Source organism: Phyllostomus discolor, chromosome 3, assembly GCF_004126475.2.
Source record: "Phyllostomus discolor isolate MPI-MPIP mPhyDis1 chromosome 3, mPhyDis1.pri.v3, whole genome shotgun sequence".
Classification (NCBI taxonomy): domain Eukaryota; kingdom Metazoa; phylum Chordata; class Mammalia; order Chiroptera; family Phyllostomidae; genus Phyllostomus; species Phyllostomus discolor.
In genome coordinates, this window is record NC_040905.2 from 118,221,889 (window position 1) to 118,245,562 (window position 23,674).

Sequence of the window (23,674 nt, forward strand, 5' to 3'; positions counted from 1 at the left end):
TCCTAAGCCCTTTACTGTCCCCAGTTTTCATAAATGTACTCTCAAAATCAAAACACACACACAAACAAAAAAAACCCCACAGGGCCTAGTTCAGATCTTGTACTTTTTTTCAGTAAGTAGTCTGTGTAGGCTTCTATCAATCCAATTTGACCCATGGTTATAATTTAGAATATTTAGAGAATTTAACTACTGCAGATTTAGAAATTTCAACCATTATAGAAGGTTCAATTGGACTGCACTGCTGTAGAACCATCTGAGTTGGATTCTGTTTCCTGCTGGAATTAACTGGTACATGCCCCCAATCCATCAGAACCAAGGCACTTCTATCGGGTTTACATATTTGGGAATCCAGTTTAAGCTGTCAACAAGCATTTGAGACACTATGTTTAGGAAGCCTCCTGGCAGCTGCAGCAACTGGATGCCCCTGAGGCCTGGGAGATGCCCCTTTAGCCTTTTTGAGGTCTGAGGAATGGGACCCAGGACTCCTGGGAGGATGGTGCGGATCTTGGCCAACAGGGAAATGGTGCAGGATGAGGATCCTGTGTGAGGACTACTACTCTGCCATGTAGCATCCCTCCACAGAACTTTCTCAGTAGGGGCCATGGTGCCCCCCTAGGGTTCCTGGCCTTCTGAAGGAGGGGGCAGGCTGGGTGCTGCTCAGTCCCCCTTTACTGACCTCAACCTGCAGCTGGTGAACATGGGCTTACCCCAGTGGCATCTTGGCAACCAACCACACCATGACCTCCACCCTGCTTGTGCTGCCCAACATGCATGGACTTCTGCTGGTGGGCCTCATTTACCTGGTCCTGAGTCAAGAGAAACCTCTGTTACCAGGGGTGGGTGCAGCCAGGTGCAGGGTAGAGGGAGTTGCTAGGCCTTGGTGTTAGAGCAGGCACACGGGGAAGGGATCTAGTGGTGCCTTGAAGGTATGCTCAGAAAGTGTTATCTCCCCGTTGTAAGCATGATGCAGAAGCAGCCTCTAGTCCAGCATTCCAAAAGCATGGGGTGGATACCTTCATTCCTTTCAGATGTTTTTAGGCAGTACTGGGCCTGCATGAAGTACGAAGTCAGAATAAAAAAGGGGTTCCCTTTCCATTCTCTTCCAACCCCTCTATGCCAAGAAAGCAGTCTCAGATTGGGTGTAATATGCTCTCATGCGTCTGGAGCACATGCCGTCTTCCCGTTACTAGGGAACAGGCCTTGGGCTTAGGGCAGGTGGAAAAAGTGTCCAGACTTTTATAGCCCTGTTTTGTTTTAATGGTATATTTTTATTGGCTACCTTTTATTTATTACAGTGGCCCTGACATCCAATTTATTGTGATGGTGTTTTCAATACATAAATTTAAGTAAAGGAAAAAGAGGTACAATGTTTAATCCTCATACACTACAGTTGGAAACATGTAATGGTGCAGCCACTTTGTAAAAAAGTTTAGCAGTTCCTCAGAATACTAAATTTTATTTATTTATTTTTAGAGAGAGGGGACGAGCGGGCAAAAGAGGGGGAGAGAAACATCAGTGTGAGAGAGAAACATCACTCAGTTGCTTCCCCAACCAGGAACCGAACCCACAACACAGGCATGTACCCTGAACGGGAATTGAACCGTCAATCTTTCATATTAGGGCAAAACACTAATGCGTTAAACCATGTGAGCATAACCATAGGATCCAACAATTCCATTCTTAGGTATATACCCAAAAGAATTGAAAACATAAACTTTTATACACATGCAAAAACTTGCTCACGAAGCAGTATTTGTAACTGCCCCAAAGCAGAAACAACCCACAAGTCCAGCAACTGACAAGTGGGTAAACAGAATGCAAAGTGTCATACAACAGAGCAGCGTTCAGCTTTGAAAAGAAACGGAGCAGTGACAAGCGCTGCAACAAGGGCGAACCTTGAAAAGAGTAAGGCCGGCAAAAGAAGCCAGTCACAGAGGACCACATATTGTATGATTCCTGTATTTGAAATGTTCAATAAAGGAAAATCTGTAAAAACAAAAGTAGATTGGTGGTTGCCAGGGGTGGGTAGATGGGGGAGAAATGGGGTACAGAATTTCTTCCTGAGGTGATATGAATGTTTTGAAATTGATTGTGATGATGCTGTAGAACTCTGTGAATGTATTAAAAATTCATTGAATTATACACCTCAAATGTGTGAAATGTATGATATGTGAATTATATCTCAAGTTGTTATAAAAAAGACATGATGTCTAAAAGCAATGGAGTTGTTTTTTTTTTAATATTTTATTCATTTATTTTTAGAGAGGGGAAGGAAGGGAGAGAGGGAGAGAAACATCAATGTGTGGTTGTCTCTCATGCGCCCCCTACTGGGGACCTGACCTGGCCTGCAACTCAGGCATGTGCCCTGACTGGGCATCCAACCAGTGACCCCTTGGTTCGCAGGCCGGCACTCAGTCCACTGAACCACACCAAACAAGGCTAAAAGCAATGGAATTTTTAAGAAGTGGTATATTATTAAAAACATGGAGGTAAGTATCAGTAGAAACAGCTAAAGGAGTTAGAACAGTTGTACGAGAGTGAGGTCTGTTGGCAAGACTGAGGGCTTTGCTATTTTTTCATTTGCTTATTATGACTTGGAATGCTACTTGAAGTTTTAAAACTACGAGCATTATTATATCAATAGCAAAATAAAGGCTTTTTTATTTTTTTAAGATTTTATTTATTTAATTTTAGATAAAGGGGAAAAGAGAGAGAGAAACATCAATGTGTGGTTGTCTCTCACACACCCCCTACTGGCCACCTGGCCTGCAACCCAGGCGGCGTGTGCCCTGACTGGGAATCGAACTGGTAACCCTTTGGTTCGCAGACCAGCACTTGATCCACTGAGCCACACCAGCCAGGGCAAAATAAAGGCTTTTTAAAAAGAGGGGTTTGCTGCTAAAAACAATCACTTTTGAAGTTGTTTAGTATTAAACCCCTGAGTTTGGAGGCTTGTGTTCTCAAGAGTCACTTGCACATAAATAACCTAGCATGAGTCAGTAGTCTGCCCTGTTTCCCTTGGGGGACAAAAACAGTGCCCCATGAGCCTAAGAAAGGGTCAAATGAATCCTCACAGGAGGAGGGCAGAAGGAGGAATGTGAGAGAGCTCCATGGAGGAGTCTAAAGTGAGTGTTCCAGGGAAAGGAAGCACCTTAAACAAAACAGAGGCAGGAGAGCTCATGGTGTTTGGAGCAGGAGTCTTGTTGAGATCCCTTGTGTCCCAATTCTGAACTTGTCATGGTCCTTTTGTAGCCCAGTTCTCCATTTCCTCCCTTGAGCCATTATTTATCTGCTGAGACTGGGGAGCTCTAAGGCAGACCTGACCTGCATCTCAGACCACCCTTCTAAACCCTTTTCAACAAATATGTACTGAGCATCTACTATGTACTAAGCATGACATTCAGTACTGGGGATACACAGACTCCCCATGTTTCCAGCTTTCATAGAACCTACTGCAGCCATTGGGAACAGTTACAAAGGGAAAGCACAAGGACTTATGGGACCATGTAACAGGAGGTCTTACTCAAATCTGGGGGTCAAGAAACTTTCCTGGAGGAAGTGATAGAGAAATTATTATGAGACCTATCAGGTCCCAGCATTGGGAGCAGCTGGGTGTCTCCAGGGCTCCAGCTAGGTTCTAACTGGGAGCAGAATGGAGGACAAGCTGCTCAGTCCCAGGCCTCCCCACTGCCCGGGAGGCTGGAGTTCAGTGACGGTGCAATGAGGCATCGAGCCAGCAGCGTGGGTCTGGAAGGGGTGGCAAATGTGTCAAAGGCATTAAGACTTCCCCAAACTCCGCAGGCTTTGTGGAGCCTGAACCTTTGTTAATTTTAGCCCCCTTTGGCACTCCTGCACAGTGCTTCTCTCTCCCAGGGACACGCCAAATGCCCAGGGCAGTGTGATACCCTGACTCTCAACTAGAAATACTCAGTTGCCTACCCCCAATCCCGCTATTCTCCTGGAAAATGGCCTGCCAAAGGCAAGAAGCTACATTTTGGAGGCTCTGATGTCCTGGATGCAGTGATGACATCTGCAGTTTTGACCTGGAACATCTCCTGTAAATGGTGCAGTGACACTCCCAGGGGTTAGAATGACCTTAATGACTCCTCTGCCCTACCCCCTTGAAAGACTCTTAGGTCTAGACACCTGTACACGACTCACCCAGGTCACACCTCATCCCTTTTGGGGCAGCAAAGACAAACAGCCCCAGAGGCCCCCACTCTCCAACCTGGCTCAAATGGGAGTTTGTCCCCCTGCCACAGAGCCAGGAAAGAATTGGCTCATACACTATTCATTCACTCATCACCACTGATCCCATCTCAGGCTAACCGGTGGAGACAGACCAGGGGAAACTGCTCTAGGTGTTGTGTCAGGGATCTGTGCTGCTGGAAACAGTAGAAGCAATAATGAGTGGCATGGGAAGTAGGGAGTGGAAGTTAGGAAGCCTTTAAGAAAAGGAGGCCTAGCGCTAAGTCACAACTGCTATGTTCATTGGTTTTTCCCAGATATAAAAGAGAAGTGCATCACTAGCTCAGCCTGGAGAAATGAAATTATCTGCCATTCGGGGAGCAGACTGGAGCCTGGAGTATGGGGAGAGAAGGGAGAAGGGAAACAAAGGCAGATGTGGAACTAGATGGAGCACCTGGCTCCAGCCAGGCCGTGGAAGACCTCTCAGTAAGCTTCAAGCTTGTGAACTTTATCCTGAGGGCAGTGTGGACCCATTAAAGGTTTTCAGTAAAAGATACAGACCTTCATCTCCAGGATCTTTCTCCCCAAAACCCAGATCCAATCATGAGAAAAACACCAGACAAGCCCAAATTTTAGGAATATATTACAAAATACCTAACCGATACTCCTCAAAACTCTCAAGATCAGTGAAAACAAGTCTGAGGAACTGTCAAACCAGAGGAAGCTAAAGAGGCATGACAACTAAATGCAATGTGGTGTACTAGGAGAGATTCTGAAACAGATAATGGACATTAGGGGAAAATGAGATTTAAAATCCAAATAAATTTTGAGGTTAACAGTAACTACCATACAGCCGTACAATGGAATATCCAGCAATAAAAAATAAAATACTGTTATAATCTTGAAAACATGTTACGTGCAAGAAGCAGACACATAAAACACGAAGACCACATATTGTGCGATTCTGTTTGTATGAAATGTCCAGAATAGTCAAATCTACAGAAAGAGGAAGAAAATTAGTGGTTGCCAGAGACTGGAGGGTAAGGTGGGGCAATGAGGAGTGATGGGAACTGTAATGGGTGGGGCTGCTCTTAGGGTAAGCAAAAATGCACTAAATTTAGACTGTAGCGATGATTGTACAACACTGAATAGACTAAAAACCACTTTAAATGGGTGGATATCTCAGTAATTTTGTTAAAAATAGTAATGTTGGTTCATTAGTTGTAGCAAGTGTGCCACTGAAAGGGGGAAACTGAGTACTCTCTATACTACTTTTGTTCATTTTTGGGAAATCTATAAAACTACTTATAAAATAGTTTATTTACTTATTTAAAAATTTATTTAAATAAGTAATTTTTTAAAAAAACTTACACTTGAAAAGTTATACACATAAGTTTTTTTTTTTTAAAGCTAGGGAGTTATGTGTTGATAGGGGCTTGAAAGAGAGATGTGGCCACAGGGAGCATGTGACAGTCTTCTTGAGGGGGAGAGGCACGCAGAGGTTAGGGTGTGGGTTAGTTTCCTATTGGGGCTGTAAGAAATGACCACAAACTTGATAGCTAAAAACAGTACGTTTTATTACCTTAGAGATGTAGCTGTCAGAAGTCCAAAATGATTTTCACTGAGCTAAAGTCCTATCAACAAAGCTGCATTCCTTTGTGGAGACTGGGTAGAATCCTTTTTTCTTGCCTTTTCCAGCTCCTACAGGCCACAGCACTCCTTGGCACATGCCCCTTCCATCCTTAGAGCCAGCAGCAGTGTAGTATCTCCACCCACCTCTCACTTTGACCCTGCAGACTCCCTCTTCCACACTACAGGACCATGACTACACTGGGCCCACCTCAGTATCATTCATTTCTATAAAAGCCCCTTTTGCTTTGTAAGGTCACATACTCATGGGTTCTGAGGTTGAAGATGTGGACATCTTTGGGCGGCAATCATTCTGCCCAGTGTCACAGGGAGGTGAACACAGGAAAAGGCTGCGAGGGGAAGATCAGCTCTGGATAGGTGGAGCCTCAGGTGCCAGTGGGACCTCCAGGGCAGCTGTCCCTTGGCTTCCACTCACCAAATACTGAGCAACTCCCATGATTTAGTGACTGAGGAATATAAAGGTGAACACTCTATTTCATTGGTCTTAACCTGCTTTTTACCTTTGAACACTTCTGAACTCGGAATGCACCTTTTAATTAATGACGTACAGGTAGAATTTTCTTTCTTAATGATATGAAGTAAACCATCTTGCAACCAAAGGCATCTGATAATAAATGAAAACTAGGTCTGGCTTAGCATGCAAGTGGGTCTATTATGAGTTGGAGACCTCACTAGAATTATCAGGTAATCCCACCTCACCTCACCCATCTTCCCTAGTTCCTGGCCTGGCTCCTCACACTCTGGTGCTCAGCTCTCCTTTAATTGACAAACTCCACCAGAGCCCTGGCCACACGCTTGATTAGCTACGCTACCACAGCAGGATCTAGGAACTGGCCCCTCCCCAGGTATAACCTTACTCATGGAGGTCAGGCTCAATGGTTCTCCATCTGGCCAACATTCTCCACATTGGAAACACCTGGGAGTTTTTAAACCACCCCTCCCCCCCACCTCCAGGCCACTACCTAGACCAATCATTCAGATTCTCCACGGAATAATTTTACAGCTCCCCATCAGATTCCAATGGAGAGCCAATGTGGAAAAGTAGAGGAATCAACCTAACTTGGTGCCCAGGTGAGGAGAGGCCTAGGGCAGCACTAGTGGGATGGGGTGGTGGCAGTGTCAGGTCCAGGCTATACAATCACACCTGTCTGCCTCCCTCCTCAGCACTCACACTCCCTGGAAAGGGACCAAACCAGTTCTCTCAGTTCCCTCAAGGCACTAGCCCTGTGCTAGGCACACTGTGGGAGCCCAGGAAAGGTAAGCTTTAGGACCTCAAACACCAGGCAGAAAAGACCTGGTACCAAAAAAGTCTGGAAAAAGAGCCCATCTGGGCCAGCCCTCTGATTCAGAGTAACCTCCAGTGAGGTAATACCCCTTATTGCCTGCTCATTGGATAGTTGCCCCAGGTGGCCTTGAAGGGGCTCCATGAGCCAGTGCTGAGTCTTCACTTCACTTAAAGAGCTTGAGACAGTGGGGAGCCAGTGAACACCAGGCTTCTTGCTCACACCCAACAGATGTCCCAGCCTTCAAGGCCTTAAGTCTCCACTTCTGCGGCTCTATGCTATACTGGCTGCAAAGACAAAGACTCTAAGGTCCTAAAAGCCAAAGACCTAAGAACAGCAAAACAGGAACCCCCAATACTGGAGAATGATGTATGAGTGAAAGGATTTTTTAGATGGTGAGCAGAGTCTGGGTGGGGAGTCCACAAGCCACCTGACAGCCCTGGCTCTGCCCCTAGGAGTGGTAAACAAAGATGAGATGGTTCAAGAGACCAAAAATTCCCAAAGAACTTCATGAGGAAACATTCAAGGGCAAAGGCAAATCCAAAGGGGCCGAGGAGGTTCCTGGCTTCTGGCCATCAGCACAGCCAAGGACCTAACACACAACTACAGGCTTTTATTGGGAAAGGAAAAGTGACTGAAAAGTGGCCCCCAATAAACTCACTGCCTGAGGCAGCTGGGGCTCCCTCCAGAGAGTCCAAAAAAGAAGGGGCCACCAAATTGGCCCTCAGAAGGCTCAGGTGTAGAGGTCAAAGTCAATACGTTTGGAGTTGTAGAACTGTCCACCAGGGGGATCCAGCTTCCGGCAGTAAACACCATCAGGGAAGTAGCCTTCATTCACCCAGGTCTGCAGGAAGAGAGGGCAGAACTGGAGCAGGACTGATGGGGTAAGGGCTGGGCAGAAAGAAAAGAGGAGCAAAAGGGTTTACCTGCATCTGGGTGCTGGTGAAGGGCCCGTACAGCTCAGCATCCCCTGTGTTCTCCCACTTATATTCCCACATCACGTCCTCCAGACCATTTCCTGGAGACTCTGCTTCTAAAATAACAGGGAAGCCATTTGGGCCTCAAGTGTCCCGCTCCTGTCACAACACCCCTCCATCTGCCCTCAAATCTCACCTCCTCTCTGGACAGGCGTTGGGGTCTCCAGCTCTCCCTCTGCCACTTCCTCAGCAAACATGTCCAGAGAAGGTTGGGATATGGGGTCAGCGGGTCCCTGGGTCCGGCACCCTAACCCCTTCAGCTGCATGGCCAACCGTTCTCTTGTCTCCTGATAAACACCAAGGTTGCCCCGAGCCACCATCTGGTCAGCCAACCCAGACAGCCGGTCCAAGCGCTGGGGGGAACTTGGCCGTCCAGGTCCCTTGCTGCCCCTTTTGCCCCCTCCTCTGGCCCCCAGACGCCTCAGTGCCCCAGCCACTGTCTCTCTTGGCAACAGGAGCTCCAGAAGGCCCTCAAGGAGGGCTTGGGGACTCATTGGTGTCTGGCCCAGGCTGTCCTCCTCCTCTGAATCTGACCGTGAGTGCTGATCAGGTGGCCGCTCCCTGATCTTCACCTGTAATGTGAAAAGACAGGGGTTATTTCCCACAAACTATCAGCAAGGCCCAAGCACTTGCTGCCTCCAGGTTCCAGCCATGCCAGCCCCTGAGCCACACCCAGTCAATGTTGTCCAGCCAGCTGTCTCGGATCTGGGCATCCCGGTTCAGGAAGTAGTTGCCATCTGCATCAAAGTGGCCTTCTTCCATCTCTTCCTGTAGGTTGAAGGGTGTGATACGCACACCTCCCTCACTGGGAAGTGTGGCTGCTTCCTGACCTGCACCAAAGACACAGGCATCCATGCTAGGCATGCAAAAAAGAGACACGAGCCTCCTTTGCCCATAGTCCCAGAAGCCTATTTGTTCCCCCAATAGAGTTAATTCTTAGGTATAGCTCACCTTCCACATCCTCTGAGGCCAGGATGTCATATTTGCTGGACCCCTCATCGTCATCCTCCTCATCACTGTCCAAAGAGTGTTTGCCTTTGAATCGGCTTCCAGGACCCCCTGCCCCAGCCACAGGGTCCACCAGCTGTGAGCAGGAGCCAGACAGTCCACAGATGCAGGTTACTGGTTATTGAAGGGAACCAAAGTTTTGCCACCCTGAAGCTGCCTTTTTGGAATATTAATTTTAAGCTAGTATGGCTCAGTGGATTGAATGCCAGCCTATGAAAGGTCGCCAGTTGGATTCCCAGTCAGGGCACATGCTTGGGTTGCAGGCCAGATCCCTAGTTGGGCGCTTGTGAGAGGCAACCGATCGATGTTATCTCTCACACATTGATGTTCCTCTTCCTCCCTTTTTCCCTCCCTTCCCCTCTCTCTAAAAGTAAATAAATTTTAAAAAGTTAAAAGTAAATGAAAGAAGACTCAAAAAGAACTTTTGACCTCCCCCTTTTCTGCCCAAGAGATTCAGACAGAAAAACCTACTATGAGAAGGAAATCTTAGGATGTTCACCTCAGTCTAATTTGAATTAAGTATGGTAAATAATAGGGATTTACACAGGAGTTTTTAAGGTATATATTCCCTGTGACCCAGTTTCTTGAGTTGCCTAGCTAGAATTTGCCTGCCACGTGTGTTCTGCTCTTCCTCAACTGTAAATTGCTGATTCTCACTTCTGAAATCTAAGACTCCATTCCCCATTTTTACTCCTTTGTCCAAAATGTCACATATACCTAATGTTGCCTCACAGTCCTTGGGATTTTCCCACATACTTATGTGACTTTCCCATGTACATGTATTAAAATCTGATTTTCCCGTTAATCTGTCTCTGTTAATTAGACTATTGGCTCAGATAGAACTTAGGTGAAAAGTAAAGTATTAACTTTTTTCTTAGCACCCATACAATTCCTCAAAATGCTCTAAGATCTGGACTCAAACTGAAAATCCTCCAAACCCATTTCTCAAAGAACATGGAAAACTAGCCCTTTCTTTCTTTCCTTTTTCTTTCTTTCTTCCTTTCCTCCCTTTCCTTTCCTTCCTTCCTTCCTCTCTCCCTCCCTCCCTCTCTCTCTCTCTCTCAAAGCTTTTTCCCTCTTCTAGCTACTAGAAGAAAAAAGGAGCTAGATCCTTTTTCCTCCCCCTCACTTTTCCCCAGAATGTAGGAGTCTGGCCTCCTCACCTTCTTCTTAGGAACACTGATTTCATCCTCATCATCCTCATTTCCCACGCCTTGAAAGGTCACTTTCCTCTTTGGCATGACTGGACAAAAGGGTCTTCCCCAAACCGAGCTGAGGAAAAGGGAGCAGATTAAGGGAACTAGGCGAGGAAGATACTCACCGCGAGAGGTCCCCCAGCTCAACAAACATTTCCCCGGGTAGGTATTAGATCGTTTGTGAGGGGAAGTAACACAGAATCAGGGACCGAAAGGGGACCTGTTTTGATATCCAAAGGAGTTGCTGGAACAGCGTCTGAGAAGTGGACGCGCAGAGGGGCTCCCCCAGGCACCCCCAACCTTGATGAAAGGAGACAGGTTTCCCCTAATAACAAGCCGCCGAATTCCTGGGCGCGACTCGATCCGCGGGCTGATGCCTGGTCCTCCACCCCCAGCTCCCTCAGACCCCGTGAGGCCCGAGCGGACCCAGGACTTCGCGCCCTGGCCGCCCTGCCCCATACTTCCAACTCCGCGGGTGACCCCCAACTGTCTCGGATTATGCGTACAAACTAGGGAGGCGACAGAACCACAGAGATTCGAGCAGTCCCACTGACGCACGCTCACCCAGGAAAGGCTGCAAAAGGAAAGTGGAGCTGCTTTCGCTAGGGTTACATCCGGGGCACAAGGCCGCCATCACCGGAAGAGGACTGCGGAAGGCTCCAGGGAAGGCCGGAAGTGACTTCACTCCGGTGAGACGATTTACTGAAGGAGCGCGCGGGAGTGTGTGATGAGCCGGGGAAACAATGCCGTCCCCTCCCAGAAGCGACGTGAGCGAGTAGGGCGAGAAGAGGGGACGAGTAAACATTTAGACCCTCATCGGAGGACAGGGATGGCTCGAAGTGGTTTTGGTTCCCTCACAGTAGAGGCTCTAGGCAGAGAGTGGAGCGCATTCGACTTTTAAGGGGCTCCCTGAGTCATTCATGGTGGAGAGCAAAATCCGAGCAGGGCCAGTGGGCTCCTGCCCTAGTTGCCCTATCCAAGGTTATCACCTTTCCCCAGGACTGGCCAGGAGCTCTGCGCCCCTCTTATTGAAAATCCTATTTCCCCACTTTTCAGCGTTCAGTTGTCTGCCTTCTTCTAGCCCAAGGTACAGTCTCGTCCCTCTCCCAGAAAGCAGGCCCAGTTCTGCTGATGGCCCGCCTGGAGGATCCTGACCACTGCGGGGCACTTATGAACCCAACTCCCTTTAGGACCTAGGGGAAGTCATTTACCCTACGCCTGTACCCTGGGCGAGTTCCTGATTTCTGAGGTGGAAAGGGCCATCAAAGGGGAGGTTGCAGTGGTACCTGTGTGCAGTACCCGTGCCAGAGCCCCTCGTGCCCTGATCTCAGATAGGCCTGGAGAAAGGCACAAGAGCCTCTCTCTCTAATCACAGCCGTAGAATAAAGCCCCTCTCTTAGCCCCATGGCCCCTGCCTAGGGTCTGTAATCTGGTCTAAGAGGCTGAGCTGGAGTAGGAAAGTGGGAGGAGTGGGTCTCAGGGCTGTGTGGACAACACTTCTAGCTCTCTAGGACACTCCTGAAACCCACTAGGCTAAGGCTGTACCCAGGAAGAGCCTACTGGAACCATAGGAGGGCAGCATGGGGGTCCCCAGGGTAATAAGATGGACCACCCCTCTCCTGCCCTCAGTTTCCTCTAGATTGTACTACCATGAAACTGCACCGAAGTCCGTGCTCAGTTTCTTCTGTGGGTACAGAACACCCGCTCCAAACCAGGAGGGCATCTTGCTAAAGAAAAGGGCTGGGCCCTAATTACCAGCTACCAGCGCGGCTGATTCATCCTCTGGGGGAACCTCCTCTCCTACCAGGAGCAGGCAGACCACACACCCTTGGGCCTCATCCTTTTGGAGAACTGCCAGGTGGAGCCATGCCCTGGGGCCACAAAAACCCTATTCCTTTACCACCCTGACCCCCAAGGCAGCGGGCCTACAAGCTGGCAGCAGAAAGCCAGGGGCTGAGAGTTTAGCTGAGGACTCTGGAAGCAGCTGGCTGCACCACCCCCTGCCCCCCCCCCACAACACCCTGACACACAGAACAGAGGCCCAGTACCAGTAGCTATGCCAGGCAGCTGGCCAAGAGCCCAGCTCACACCACCCCCACCCCCAGACTGTGGCTTTCTAGCCACCCTCAGTCCCCCTCGTTTCCATGAGTGCTTTGGGAAGGAGATCCAGATGATGCAGGTGATACATAGAGGGTTTCAGAGAGCCAGTGATAATGCTGGCAGTAGATCCCAAGCAAAGGTGGGGCAAGAACTCAACCACTGTTCGTTGATGAACTGAGATGGACCAAAAGCCAAAAGGTACCTTACCTGTCGAAACCAGCCCAGTGCTTCAATAGATCTGGCTCACTCATGGCTCCCTCCCTCCCTCTCTAGTCCTTATCCCAACCCCCCTCATCAAATAACAAGGCAAGAGACAGTCCCAGGTACAATAGCAGGTTCTTTTCTGGTTTCTCAAAAGCGCACAGGGTGGGGGCAGATACAGAAGAGAATGTAAACATTGGGTTCCACCCCCTGGAACTCAAAAAAGACCCTTTTCCCAGATAGGAGCCAGAGTCTTAGAAGGGATCAAGGTGAAAGGTGGAAGTCCTGATGAGGCAAAGCAGGGGAAGCCTCAGAATAGAGGAAAGTGGGTGAATGAGAGCAGGAGGGTGGTGAGCGAGGAAATGGGGGACATTTCCTGTTCCAGTGCATGTCCCCTTAAATAAACTAAGAGTGCAAGAACATTGTGGAAGGAGACCCAAAGGACGAGATAGAGCGAAGAGCCCTACTCTGGGCCAACCAAGTCCTTTGTACATAATTACAACTGAGATGTCCAGAAGTCAAGCAAGGAGGGCCCTGGTCCCCAGCCAGAAACTGGGGGAGGCAGGCAGTACTGAATAAAAAAAAAAAGAACAAAACAAAACAAAACACCAGTTCCACTTCATGGGTAATGGGAGCAACCAAAGTTGTAAGAATCTGAAAACTGCTAACTCCCATTGCCAAGTCACCTTGTGGTGACAAAAGGCCAATCAAGACAGCACCTGGGAAGGGACTTCAAAGGGAACTGGGACAGGAGTGACAGACCCCAGCTGGGCGTAACTCCAGACTTGTTCAACAGCTGTCTGTCTCAGGGAAATGCAGCTGCCCCATGCACTCTGACTGTCCTGGCTGTGTAAGGATTGCAGCTGGCAGGGAGATGGGAATCAAGCCATTTTCCTCAGAAAGAGGGACAGCCTGCTGAAGGGCCTGTTCTTGGCTGAGAGAAAAAGAGGGGGGCCATGAAGTCCAGCCCCAGGGCAGAAGTCAGAAATAAGCATCCTGCCGGGCCTCAGAGGCTGAGGACCTATCCCCACCATCCTGGGGAGGTGGGGGCCCATCTGCCTTTCGACGCAGCGAAAGCTTCCTGCCTTGGGCCTTCTTCTCCTGTTTCTGCTGCTCCTTTTCCTGCTTCTGCCGTTCCTTCTCCTGCTCTTTTTCCCATTTCTGCCGCTCCTTCTCCCGCCTCTCCCTCTCTTTCTCCTGTTTTTGTCGCTCCTTCTCACGTTCCTTTTCCTGTTTCTGCCGTTCCTTCTCCTGCCTCCGGGTCTCCTTGCCGGGACCCAGTGGGGTGCTGTTACCAGTAGGCGAAGGAAGGGATGGATGCAGTCCCTCAGCAGTGACCACAGGCCCTGGGACAGGCCCAGCACTGGCCTTGTGGGAAGGTGGGGGTGGAGATGGGGCCCCTCCAGCAGCCAGGGAGCCTCGGCTCTTGAGGCTACTGAGGCTGAGGAGGCTAGAGGAGGGGCCAAGAGGTGGCTGCTGCCGCCGGCGCTCCTCATGAATGGCTCGGGAACCGTGTAGTCTCCGTGAAGGCCGATACTGTAGCTCCCCCCGGGTTTCCCGCCACTTCTTGAGCTGGGCTGTGTTTTCTCGCTCAATCAGTGCTTCTGTCACTGGGAGGTTAGTCACCTAGATGGAGAAGAAATGGGTACCAGAATGCAGATGAGGTGAGGATAGCTTAAAATAAGTGTGGAGTTTGCCGAGGCCAGGGCCTACCTCATGCACCAGGAAGTCCTCCTGCATGCACTGTTGGGGCAGGTTGCGCAGCTGCTCCATGGTTTCATACATGCCCTGGCAGGAGCGCAGCTTCTCCACTGAGCCCAGTGTGTGCCGCAGCAACACCAGGGCCACCCGGAAAATGATCTTTACGCCTGCATTATCAGAGAAAAGACAGCACAGGTGACCATGCCTGGGACCTCTGCCTGTCCCATTTAGGAGGGACTCACAACTCCCATCCCTGTCTACTGCCAACCTTACACAAGAGGAAACTGAGGCCCCAAGAAGAGAAATGAGCTGCCATGGATCTCAGGTTCCTGGGAGGGAGAACAGGCTCTGGGCTGGTGGCAGAGCCAAAACCAGGCCTCAGTTTCCAGCCCCCAGACCCAACAAGCACCTTCTATCAGCAGACCACCACCTGGCAGGCACCATGAAAACCCCAGCCCCCTCATGGCCTGAACGGCTATAGATATACCTTCACAGAAGAACATATCCCAGACACGCAGCACGGAAGCCCAGGGCAGGGTGCGGGCAAAGATGCACATAAACCATTCCGTCATGTAGAGCACAGGGTCAATGCGCTGCCGCCGCAGGTGCCGGTGTGCCAGTGGGGAGGCCCGGCGCAACAGTGCAAAAAAGATTTCTCCATCCAGCTGAATGGCCTCCTAGAAGTGAGGTGAGCCATGAGAAAAGGCCTGCTGTGGCCCCTTGATATAGAACTAGATCAAGCAGAGGATCCTCACCTCAGTGGGACAGACCCAGAGCAGAGGGACAAAAAGGCAGAGGGTGAGGCAGGGCAAGGACCTCCTTGCAGCCTTGGGGAAAAGTCACAGCCCTATTATACCAAGCCTCCAGACACTCACCAGCCCTGCACTGTAGTAACCAGGGAGGTACTTGTCGCAGATCTGCACCAGGCACCAAAAGGCTTGCTGAGAAGGATAAGAACAAGGAGGAAGGGATGGGTTCTGAGAAACAAAGCAGAAAGCTCACCCATCTCCTCCCCAACCTGGACCAGAGTATGCTGACCTCAGCAGGCATGTGCATGAGCAGCACTGCAGCCACTGGGGCCTGGGCCTGGCAGTAGCCCTCGTCAGGCCGGTAGATAGTGTAGGCCTTAAGGATTCGATACAGGTCCTGTTGCCTGTGGGTATTGGGAAAGACCATGAGGGCAATCACAAGAGTTGGGAGCTCTCTGACCCAAACTAAACTTGCCCCACCACCAGCCCCAGCCCTTTCCTAAATCTAATTCTAGATTAACCTCAGAGCTCTACTATCACACACCTCCATTTCCCTTCCTAGTCCTGCCTGTCAAGCTCAAACCAAAGACTCAGACCACAATCAAAGCACTACAGGCCACAGATTTCCACCCTTGTCTGCACACCTCACATGCTATCTACCATTCCCCAGCAGTCTGTGCTTGCTCTCCCTCCATCTGTCAGCATCCCATAAACCTTCAAGGTCATCTTTGTGAGGAAGCTTTCAATATTCACAGGTTCAGTCTTCCTCTAGCATCATCTGAATGCTTTTAACATCCCAGAGGAGGGGGCTCTCCAGGGCAGAGCCTGCCTAATCTTTCTCTCAGATTTCATCAGTGCCCCACCCCCCACCCCCTTCGGTGGGCTCTGGTCCTTAGTGAAGGCTTGGGAAGCCACCTGTACCTCAGACCCTTCTCTTGTCTCTGCATCCAAAAGAACAAAATCTCTGCCCTAGACCTGCTCATCTTCCTTGAGGGTTGCCCCATTGCTGTGTCTTGGAATTCCATCCACACAGCCTCACATCAAAGAACAGAAAGCCTTCCTTCATTACCCATGCTTAATCACCAAGTCCTACCAACACTATAACCTGAATTTCATTCATTCTGTTCCTTCTCTCCACCTCCAAGCCACTTCACATTTCAGACCTTCATCACTTAACCAGAAAAAAGTAATGTTCCCAGAAGTCTATCACTGAAGTGTAGTCTTCACTTGTCCTTTATCTGTTTACCACCCATACTAGTATTCTCCACTTTGCAATAGCACCCATGAAATGACAGGTTTGACATACTGCTTGTTTCACCTAATACCTGTCTGCTTCTGTGCCCTGCCATCTCCCTTGGTGCTGTGTGAACTGTCTATGATCCTGACCAAGCATAGCCTTTTCACTTGGGACTGAATCCCATCTCCTCTTGCCTACACAGGCCCCCTTCAGCAACCTTCCCATCTCTCCTGCATCATCAATTTTTCTCCTTCTACTATATCATTCTCACTGGCATAGTAACGTCCATTATTTCCTTTAGCTTAAAGCAAGTCTCTTGACCCCTTTCCCCACCATATATTGCACTGTTTCTTTCCTTACCTATTCAGTGAAACACCTCCAGAATATAAACTCACTGTCTTCAATTTCTTTCTTCCCTTTTCCCAGTCAGGCTTTAACCCCATGTTCCCCATAACTGTTTTTATCAAAGTCACCAAAGACCTGCACAGTGCTAAGTCCAGAGGTCAATTTGCAGCTTTACTTTACTTGGCCCATCAGCAAAATTCCATACAGCTGATCCTGAAACCCCTCTTCACTTTGCTTACAACAGGGTGACAAACTCATTTTCACCAGGGGCCACATCAGCCTCAAGGTTGCCTTCAAAGGGCTGAAATAATTTTAGGACTGTATAAATGTAACTACCCCTTAACAGTTAAAGAGTTGAAATTACATTCAACCCTTTGAAGGCAACCACAAGGCTGACATGGTCCCTGGTGAAAATGAGCGTGACACCCCTGGCTTACAGGAATCACACACTCTTGATTTTCCTTCTAACTCTCCAGCTTCTCTTTCTAGTCCCCTTTACTAGTTCGTTCTCAGTAATTACTATTCTTGAAATGTTAGAGCAGCAGGGCTCAATCTCTGTGCTTCCTTTCTTATATATACTTGCTGCCTTGTCAACTTCATCTAATTCCAAGAGTGAGATTTAGTCCCATCTAGAGGCTGACAGCTCTTCAATTTCCAGTTTAAACCTCTCCCCCAAATCCAGTTGTATATATTGTACATCTAATCCACTTGACATCTCCATCTGTCTAATAAGCATTTCAAACCATACATTTTAAAACTGAGCTCCTAATACACTTCCCAAGCCTATTTTTCCCCTGGTTTTCCCCAACCACATCAGTATATGGTAACTCCATTCTTCTAGTTTCCCAGGCCAAAAACCTTGAGAGTCACCCATAACTTCTCCCCTTTCTTTACACTCCACATCTAACCGACTGGCAAATCCTTTTGGCTCTACCTTTAAAATATAACCAGAATCTAACCACTTCTCCCCACAGTTCCACTACCATCCTCATCCATCAATCTCTCTCCTGGAACACGGAAACAGTCTCCTAACTGGTCTCTCTACCTTTGCCCTTGTTTCCTTACAGGCTATGCTCAGCACAGCAGTCAGGATGATCCTTTTAAAACACAAGTCAGATCTGGTCATCTATAACCCCAATCTCTATTCACATTTTCTATTCCCATTTCTTGCTTTAAACTCCTCTTTAATACTTACCATCATTTATTTCACACAAAACGTGCTTTCCTTCATCTTATTGCCTAGCCCCACTAAAATATAAGCCCAATTAGGGCAGGAGTTTTTGTCTCTGGTTCACTGCTGTCATCTGTGACTAGAACAGTGCTTGGCAGATAGCACATGCTCATTAACTTTCTGAAAGGATGAACTTATTGATAAAAATATACATCTGAGAACCACCTAAGATCATCTTGCATATTACTGGGGGGCAGTAGGTATACATCTTGAGGACGCCTGGGATAAAGAACAAAAATTCAAGTGCCTTGGCCCTAAACTGCTTTTCCAGCCTCAGCTCTATGCGACCCTGCTGTCCAAACACAGCTTACAGAACCCCCCAGGCAGTTAAAACTTGTCCCCTGCTCTGTTCTCATCTGGCCTTCAAAACCCAGCTCAAATGTCATAAGCCCTTGATGTGCCTCCCTCTCCCACCCCCTACCATGTACCTCCACCACCCCCCATCAGAGTCTTCTTCCCAGAACACTTCCTTTAAATGGCTTGACACTCAATCCATGAAAGACCAGTCTTCTAGAAGTCCTGGAGAGCATGAACTGCTTTCAGCCCAGTCCTATATCCATCTGGAGCCTCCCATAAATGTTTGCTAACTGACTCACGTGGCTAGACACCTTACCCATGCCCCCCTCGAGCAGCAAACATCTCATGGAAAGGGAACTGGCGGTGCAGGTCCTTCTCAATCACATCCAGCCACTTGGGGTCCCCAGGAGCCCGTTCCAGCTCCTGCAGTGCGACAACAGAAATTACCTCAGGATCTGGGGGTGCTGATGATACCCTTCACCCAGTGTCACATGTCCCCACACCCTGGACGCACCTCAAACTTGCCGGGGTTCTGCTCCAGGAGTTCCTTGCTATTGGACAGATACTGCCAGGCCTTGGCTCTGAGGGAGGAGGGGATTCCCTTCCGGCAGCGCAGCTTTACCTACGGCACAGAGTGGCAGGCAGGGGGACAGCTTCAGGAGCTGGCCCCGCCTCCAAGTTTTCCCCAGCTGTCCTTAGGCTCCTTGGGACACCCCTCCCACATCCATAGCTTGACACCACTAGACCTGGCCTGGTCTTCTATCTTTAAAGCTAATCCTCCCCCTAGGCCCAAATACCAGCTCTCCCCAATGTGTTCCAGAGAGTAGATACTACCATGTTCCTGGGGGCTTCCTCAGAGTACAAGGGCCACCCCCCCCCAGCCCCTTCCCCAGAGTACAAGGTCCTACCCCCCCACCCCAGCCCCTTGTCCATTGCCCTGCCCACTACTTAGCCTTCTCCAACCTTCTGGAAACGCCGAGACAGCCACTTATCCCAGTTACTGAACATCTCCAGCCATTTGAGCTCCCGCTGCCGAGCCACATCCACTGGAATAGAGCTCTCTCTGCAGGATGGGGGGAGCATGGAAGGGGTCAGTAGCAGTAGTATAAAACCTAGATTGCTAGGGAAAAGAGGCAAGCTACCTCCTGAGCCTCAACTAGAGACCGGATATAAAGGTATTTTGTGAGCTGCCAAACATCAGGATGTCTGGAGACTTTGCTATCCAAGTCCCTAGTTCACCAAACTGAAGACTTTTTCCCTTTGGAAGGGATCTCTGCACAGACATTGTGTTCTGACGTTGGATCTGTATACAGAAGTGTGTTTAAGTCTCACTTCTGACATCTATAAGTTTGGGGAGAGAATATGGAGTATTTAAAACCATACTTTGCATTAGACCTGGATCCAAGTTCTAGCTTTACCATTTATTCATTTATTGTGTCACCTTAGGCAAGTCACTTAATACCCTTAAGCCCCAATTTCCTCATTTGTAAGATGGAGGAAAAAACAATATCAACCAGAGAGTTTATATGAGATAACATATAGCAGGGGTGCAGTATTATCGATTACTACCCATAAAATAAAATATAGAACATATATACTTCTCTGTCTCCTTACAAGCAACTGAATTTTCTCCTACCTGACTCTTGAGATCCCTTGGGCCATCGGCAATTCCCTTCACCTCTTCCTCCCTGAAATCATCCCAGATTCCCCAGCAAATAAAGCTTTCCTTACACTGTTTGCCCACTGTTCTGTCAGAGCGTCACATTCAAGATGCCCCATCAGTCTTGAAACAGTTACTTGTAGGAGCCAGTACCAGGAGGTGAGTAGAATGGAAGAGCTTGGGTTTCCAGACAGACCTGAGCTCAAATCCCAGTTATGTCCCTTAGAAGTTGGGGTATCTTGGCAAGTGATAACCTGAGTCTCTTCTTCATCTGTAAAAAGGGATATCACCACCTACATCACAAAATTATGAGAAGACTATTGAGAAACTTATAAAGGACAGTTAAATGTAAGGGCTCATTAAATGAGGGTTTCTTTTGTCCTAGAAGCTCCTTAAACAAAAGAGAAACTCTCTCATTAATCTCTTTAAGTCAGTTCCAAACTCTGCTAAAGGCCAGGATGAGTAAAAAAGCTTTCCTGCCCTCAAAAAGGTCACAAGTTACCAAGGGAAATAATTACAATATGGTGTCTAAAATGCAATGATAAAAATGCACAGAAATATCTACTTAGAGTAGGGAAAGTAGGTATCAGGGAAGGCTTCCTGGAGGGGACATCTGGGGCAAGCCACAAAAGACTGAATAGAACTCAGCAGGAAAAGGAGAAGAAAGGCATCCCTGACCTAATATGAATCAGTTCAACAGGGCCACAGCACTAAGTGCATGGTGGGTAGTAGTAGGAGAAAAGACCAGAGAGGTTGGCAGAGCCAGATAATAAGAAGCCTATGTGCAGGCTAAAGCACTTGGACTTTATACTTTGGTCAGTGGGGAGCCCCTAAAAGTTTTTAAGGTATATGCGGCCCTATCAGCCTCACCTCAGTAGTTTCTTCCAGCATGGAAGATGCATTTTAGAGGGACAATACTACAAAGCAGAGAAATAGCACCCAGCACAGCACCTGGCACACAAGTGGGGCTCACTAAATCCAATTCAATCCAAGTTCCTAGGGCAGCATGGGATTGAGGAGAGAACCACGAGTCCCACAGATCCATATTATATGAGTGAGGCAACCCACTCAACTGCTTCATCATCGGTAAACTGGGTACAATGACACATTCAGGGAAAACATCAGGGTCACATTTCAGTTTCCTTCCCCTCATGGGACCATGAATGTTGGTGCTCAAAAGTTTTCTGATTATTTTGTTGGATTACAAACCCTGCCTAGAATATGGCCTAGAATACAGGGCTTCTCCCAACACCAGGCAGGTCCCCCATCAACCCCAATAGGCCCAGCCATGACTAAATGCTACTCATTCTTCAAGATTCAGATCAGCATCTGCCACATTCCCAGCCTGGGCAAAAGATCCCTTCCCTAGGTGCTTACAAAAAATCCTGTGAAGATCTCTAAGCTAAACCTAATACACATTGAAACCAAGTGTTTAGGTATGTTTCTTCCTGCAGATGATCATCATCTTGAAGTGATTCTTTTAGCCTTAACATCCTGCACAGGGCCTGTCACCTGGGTGCTCAGGTGATGCTGAACTGACCAGCAGCTTACAGGGGCACAGGAACGATGGGCAAGATCAAACAGAAAGAGAAGGAAGAAGTCAAAGGTGATCACACCCCCACCTGAGGAGTGACTCAGGCCCCCGGAGGGAACTAGGAAAGAGTAAGCTGGGTTGGGGAGATGAGGAAATGGGGAAGAGGACTTCCCCACCCCCTTTCCCTCACTGAAAACACAAGCCTGCCCTTCTCTCTTTCATAGAGGAGTCCCGCCTTCAGGATCTCCCCTCCCTCAATCAAATTCCCCCTGACCCCCACCCCATCAGACCTAGGGCTATGAGAAAAATGAAGTGCCTGCTTCATTCCCCAGACTCTTTTCCACTATGGTACCAAAGATCTCTACCAGAATCCCTGCCCAGCCAACCCTCTAGAATATCTGGCCCAAAGCTGGAGTTTCATATCAAGCTGGGACAACCTTAGATATCATCACACTCAACCTTTCACTTCAAAGAGGAAACTGAGGCACAGAAATGAGGAAGACATCAGCTCAAGGACATACAATACACCAAAGGCAAGGCTTAGGCTCAAACCCAGAACTCCTGACACCTGCTCTAAAACTCACGAACATAAGAGCGCGCAGAAACTTCATGGTACTCTAGTGCATGAGAGGAATCACTAAGTATCCCACGCTCCCGCCAATCACCCCTGGATCCTCAGAGGCTGGGCTGCCAGTCTGGGCAAGATGCTTCTTTTTTTCCTTCCCCAAACCTCTGCTTCCCTGAAGCAGTCCCATTGGGTGCCCACTGGGTACTCACAGGCTGCCCGAGTACTGGCTGCCCCCAAGGAAGCCATACTTGTCCGTCTTCCGCAAGGCCAGCCCATTTATCTCCGAGTCTGAGCCCATGGAGCTCACATCATCCGCCAAGGACTCCAAGGTCCCAGACATGAGGCTTACGGAGTCCAAGCAGCTCATAGTGTCCGGGGCCTGTCCTCGAGGCCCAGAAATGCCAGGTCCCAGGCTGGACGTGGAGCCTAAGTCCTGAGAGTTTTCAGTAGGCTCAGGAGCAGGGGTCACTGTCACAACAGCTACCAGAGCCTCACTAGTTCCTGAAGGGCCTGTGCCAGACCCTGAGGGGCCCTCTGGAACCTGTCTTGTTGATGCTGATGTTGCTACTGCAGCTCCATGTCCACTTGTCACCTCTCCTGCTGTCACTGCTGCAATTGCTGCAGTCATTCCTGAGGCCACTGTGGTTCCCGGCTTGGGGGCAAGCGGGGGTTTGGCGGTCAGGGCTCCAGAAGCCATTCTGGAAGGGGTCCTGGTGGAGGTACCTGGTCCAGAAGCGGGTGAGGTTCTAGTCTCCTCCGTCTTAAGAGAGTCTGCCCCTAGGGCCAGAGCCATCGACGTCTCCTCTCTTATTACTGTCGTCTCCTCTCTTATTACTGTCGTGGGCTCCAGGGGTTCCGGGCCGGGGGAGATGTGCGCTTCGGGTGAGGCCTCCAGGGTTAGCACCACCACGGTGCTGCCCGTGACCGTAGGGGCCGAAACCAGGGCCGAGGTCTGGGTTGGCCCCGGTAGCCACGCGGGCCGTGCCTCCCCGGGGGCCACCAGGGTGACCGGGGCTGAGGTGGCCGTGGTCACTGGAGGCCCCGGGGCCACCACGACGACGGGCCCGGCCCGGGAGCCGCGGGGCGGCGGCGAGGGGGCCTGGGGGGCGCCATGACGGCGCGGCGGAGCCACAAGCGGCGCCGGGCCCGTCTCCATGGCTGCGGGCCGCCCCTCACATCCCCCCCACCCCGGCCGACGGCCACAGAAGGCGCCGCCCCTCAGGCCGCTCCGCGCCGCCAGCCGAGGTAGGGGAGGTGAAGGGCGCGGCCGGGCGCGCGCCCGGGGCGGGGGCGGCGCACAGGCTGCCTCTGGGCACGCGGAAGCGGCGCTGGGATCCGGGGATGCCTCGCGTCCGGGTCTCGCTCGCGCCTTCTCACCCCTAGAGCTCTGTCGCCGCCGCCCCCTCCCTCCTGCTTCGCGCGAGCAGCTAACCTCGCGCCTGCGCACACACCCGGTCCGGTGCGGGCCGACCCATCGCGGTTCTTTTTGCTCCCGCCCTGTTATAGGGCTTGGACGAATAATAGGAGAGAGGGAACTGGGCTTCTGCCAATCGCTGGAAGGGTGGGGTGAGGTTGGAGGTGGGAAAAGGAAATGGAAGAAACGTAAAAGACCAATGAGAGGGCGAGTAAAGGCAGGAGGAGGTGGGATTAAGAAAATAACTAATAGAAAAGCAGGAACTGAACCTTCTAGCCAATAACAACGGCGGAAGAGTGAATGACCACAGCAGGAGGCGGATACTATGAAAGAAC

The 23,674-nt window shown here is 49.7% G+C and overlaps 2 protein-coding genes and 1 pseudogene across 5 annotated transcripts; 1 reads left to right on the plus strand and 2 right to left on the minus strand.

Annotated features, from left to right (window-relative positions):
• The first annotated feature begins 369 nt into the window (after positions 1-369).
• Positions 370-3,921, plus strand: LOC114506809 (annotated as a pseudogene).
• A 1,827-nt stretch (positions 3,922-5,748) lies between these two features.
• CD2BP2 (CD2 cytoplasmic tail binding protein 2) lies at positions 5,749-10,971 on the minus strand. Of its 4 annotated transcripts, none has more exons than XM_036021273.1 (7): positions 10,861-10,971; positions 10,270-10,378; positions 9,050-9,182; positions 8,771-8,928; positions 8,235-8,670; positions 8,048-8,154; positions 5,749-7,965 (listed from the first exon to the last, which is right to left on the minus strand). In XM_036021273.1, exons 2-7 carry the CDS (start codon positions 10,345-10,347, stop codon positions 7,855-7,857), a joined length of 1,023 nt encoding a protein of 340 aa, XP_035877166.1. In that variant the 5' UTR covers positions 10,348-10,378; positions 10,861-10,971; the 3' UTR covers positions 5,749-7,854. The 4 variants fall into 4 exon arrangements, with proteins under 4 accessions (XP_035877166.1, XP_035877164.1, XP_028375656.2 ...); XM_036021271.1 differs by having other exon boundaries at positions 10,270-10,389; positions 10,865-10,955; XM_028519855.2 differs by having other exon boundaries at positions 10,270-10,392; positions 10,865-10,955.
• Positions 10,972-12,721: 1,750 nt separating this feature from the next.
• Positions 12,722-23,377, minus strand: TBC1D10B (TBC1 domain family member 10B). Its single transcript, XM_028508364.2, has 9 exons — positions 22,135-23,377; positions 19,127-19,226; positions 18,678-18,785; positions 18,480-18,586; positions 15,343-15,457; positions 15,180-15,245; positions 14,792-14,981; positions 14,317-14,471; positions 12,722-14,229 (listed from the first exon to the last, which is right to left on the minus strand). The coding sequence occupies exons 1-9, from the start codon at positions 23,079-23,081 to the stop codon at positions 13,585-13,587; spliced, it is 2,433 nt and encodes an 810-aa protein (XP_028364165.1). The 5' UTR covers positions 23,082-23,377; the 3' UTR covers positions 12,722-13,584.
• Positions 23,378-23,674: the final 297 nt, after the last annotated feature.

Bases quoted from the DNA above. Each gene is read 5' to 3' on its own strand.
- CD2BP2 (XM_028519855.2), bottom strand. From the start codon at position 10,936: ATGGCGGCCTTGTGCCCCGGATGTAACCCTAGCGAAAGCAGCTCCACT. The intron at 8,155-8,234 runs GTGAGATTTGAG...CTGTTATTTTAG, and splicing joins AACGCCTGTCCAGAGAGGAG to AAGCAGAGTCTCCAGGAAAT. The intron at 7,966-8,047 runs GTAAACCCTTTT...CTCTTCCTGCAG, and splicing joins TCACCAGCACCCAGATGCAG to ACCTGGGTGAATGAAGGCTA.
- TBC1D10B (XM_028508364.2), bottom strand. From the start codon at position 23,081: ATGGAGACGGGCCCGGCGCCGCTTGTGGCTCCGCCGCGCCGTCATGGC. The intron at 14,982-15,179 runs GTGAGTGTCTGG...CCTCACTTCTAG, and splicing joins GTTACTACAGTGCAGGGCTG to GAGGCCATTCAGCTGGATGG. The intron at 14,230-14,316 runs GTAGGCCCTGGC...TTCTCCATCTAG, and splicing joins AGGACTTCCTGGTGCATGAG to GTGACTAACCTCCCAGTGAC.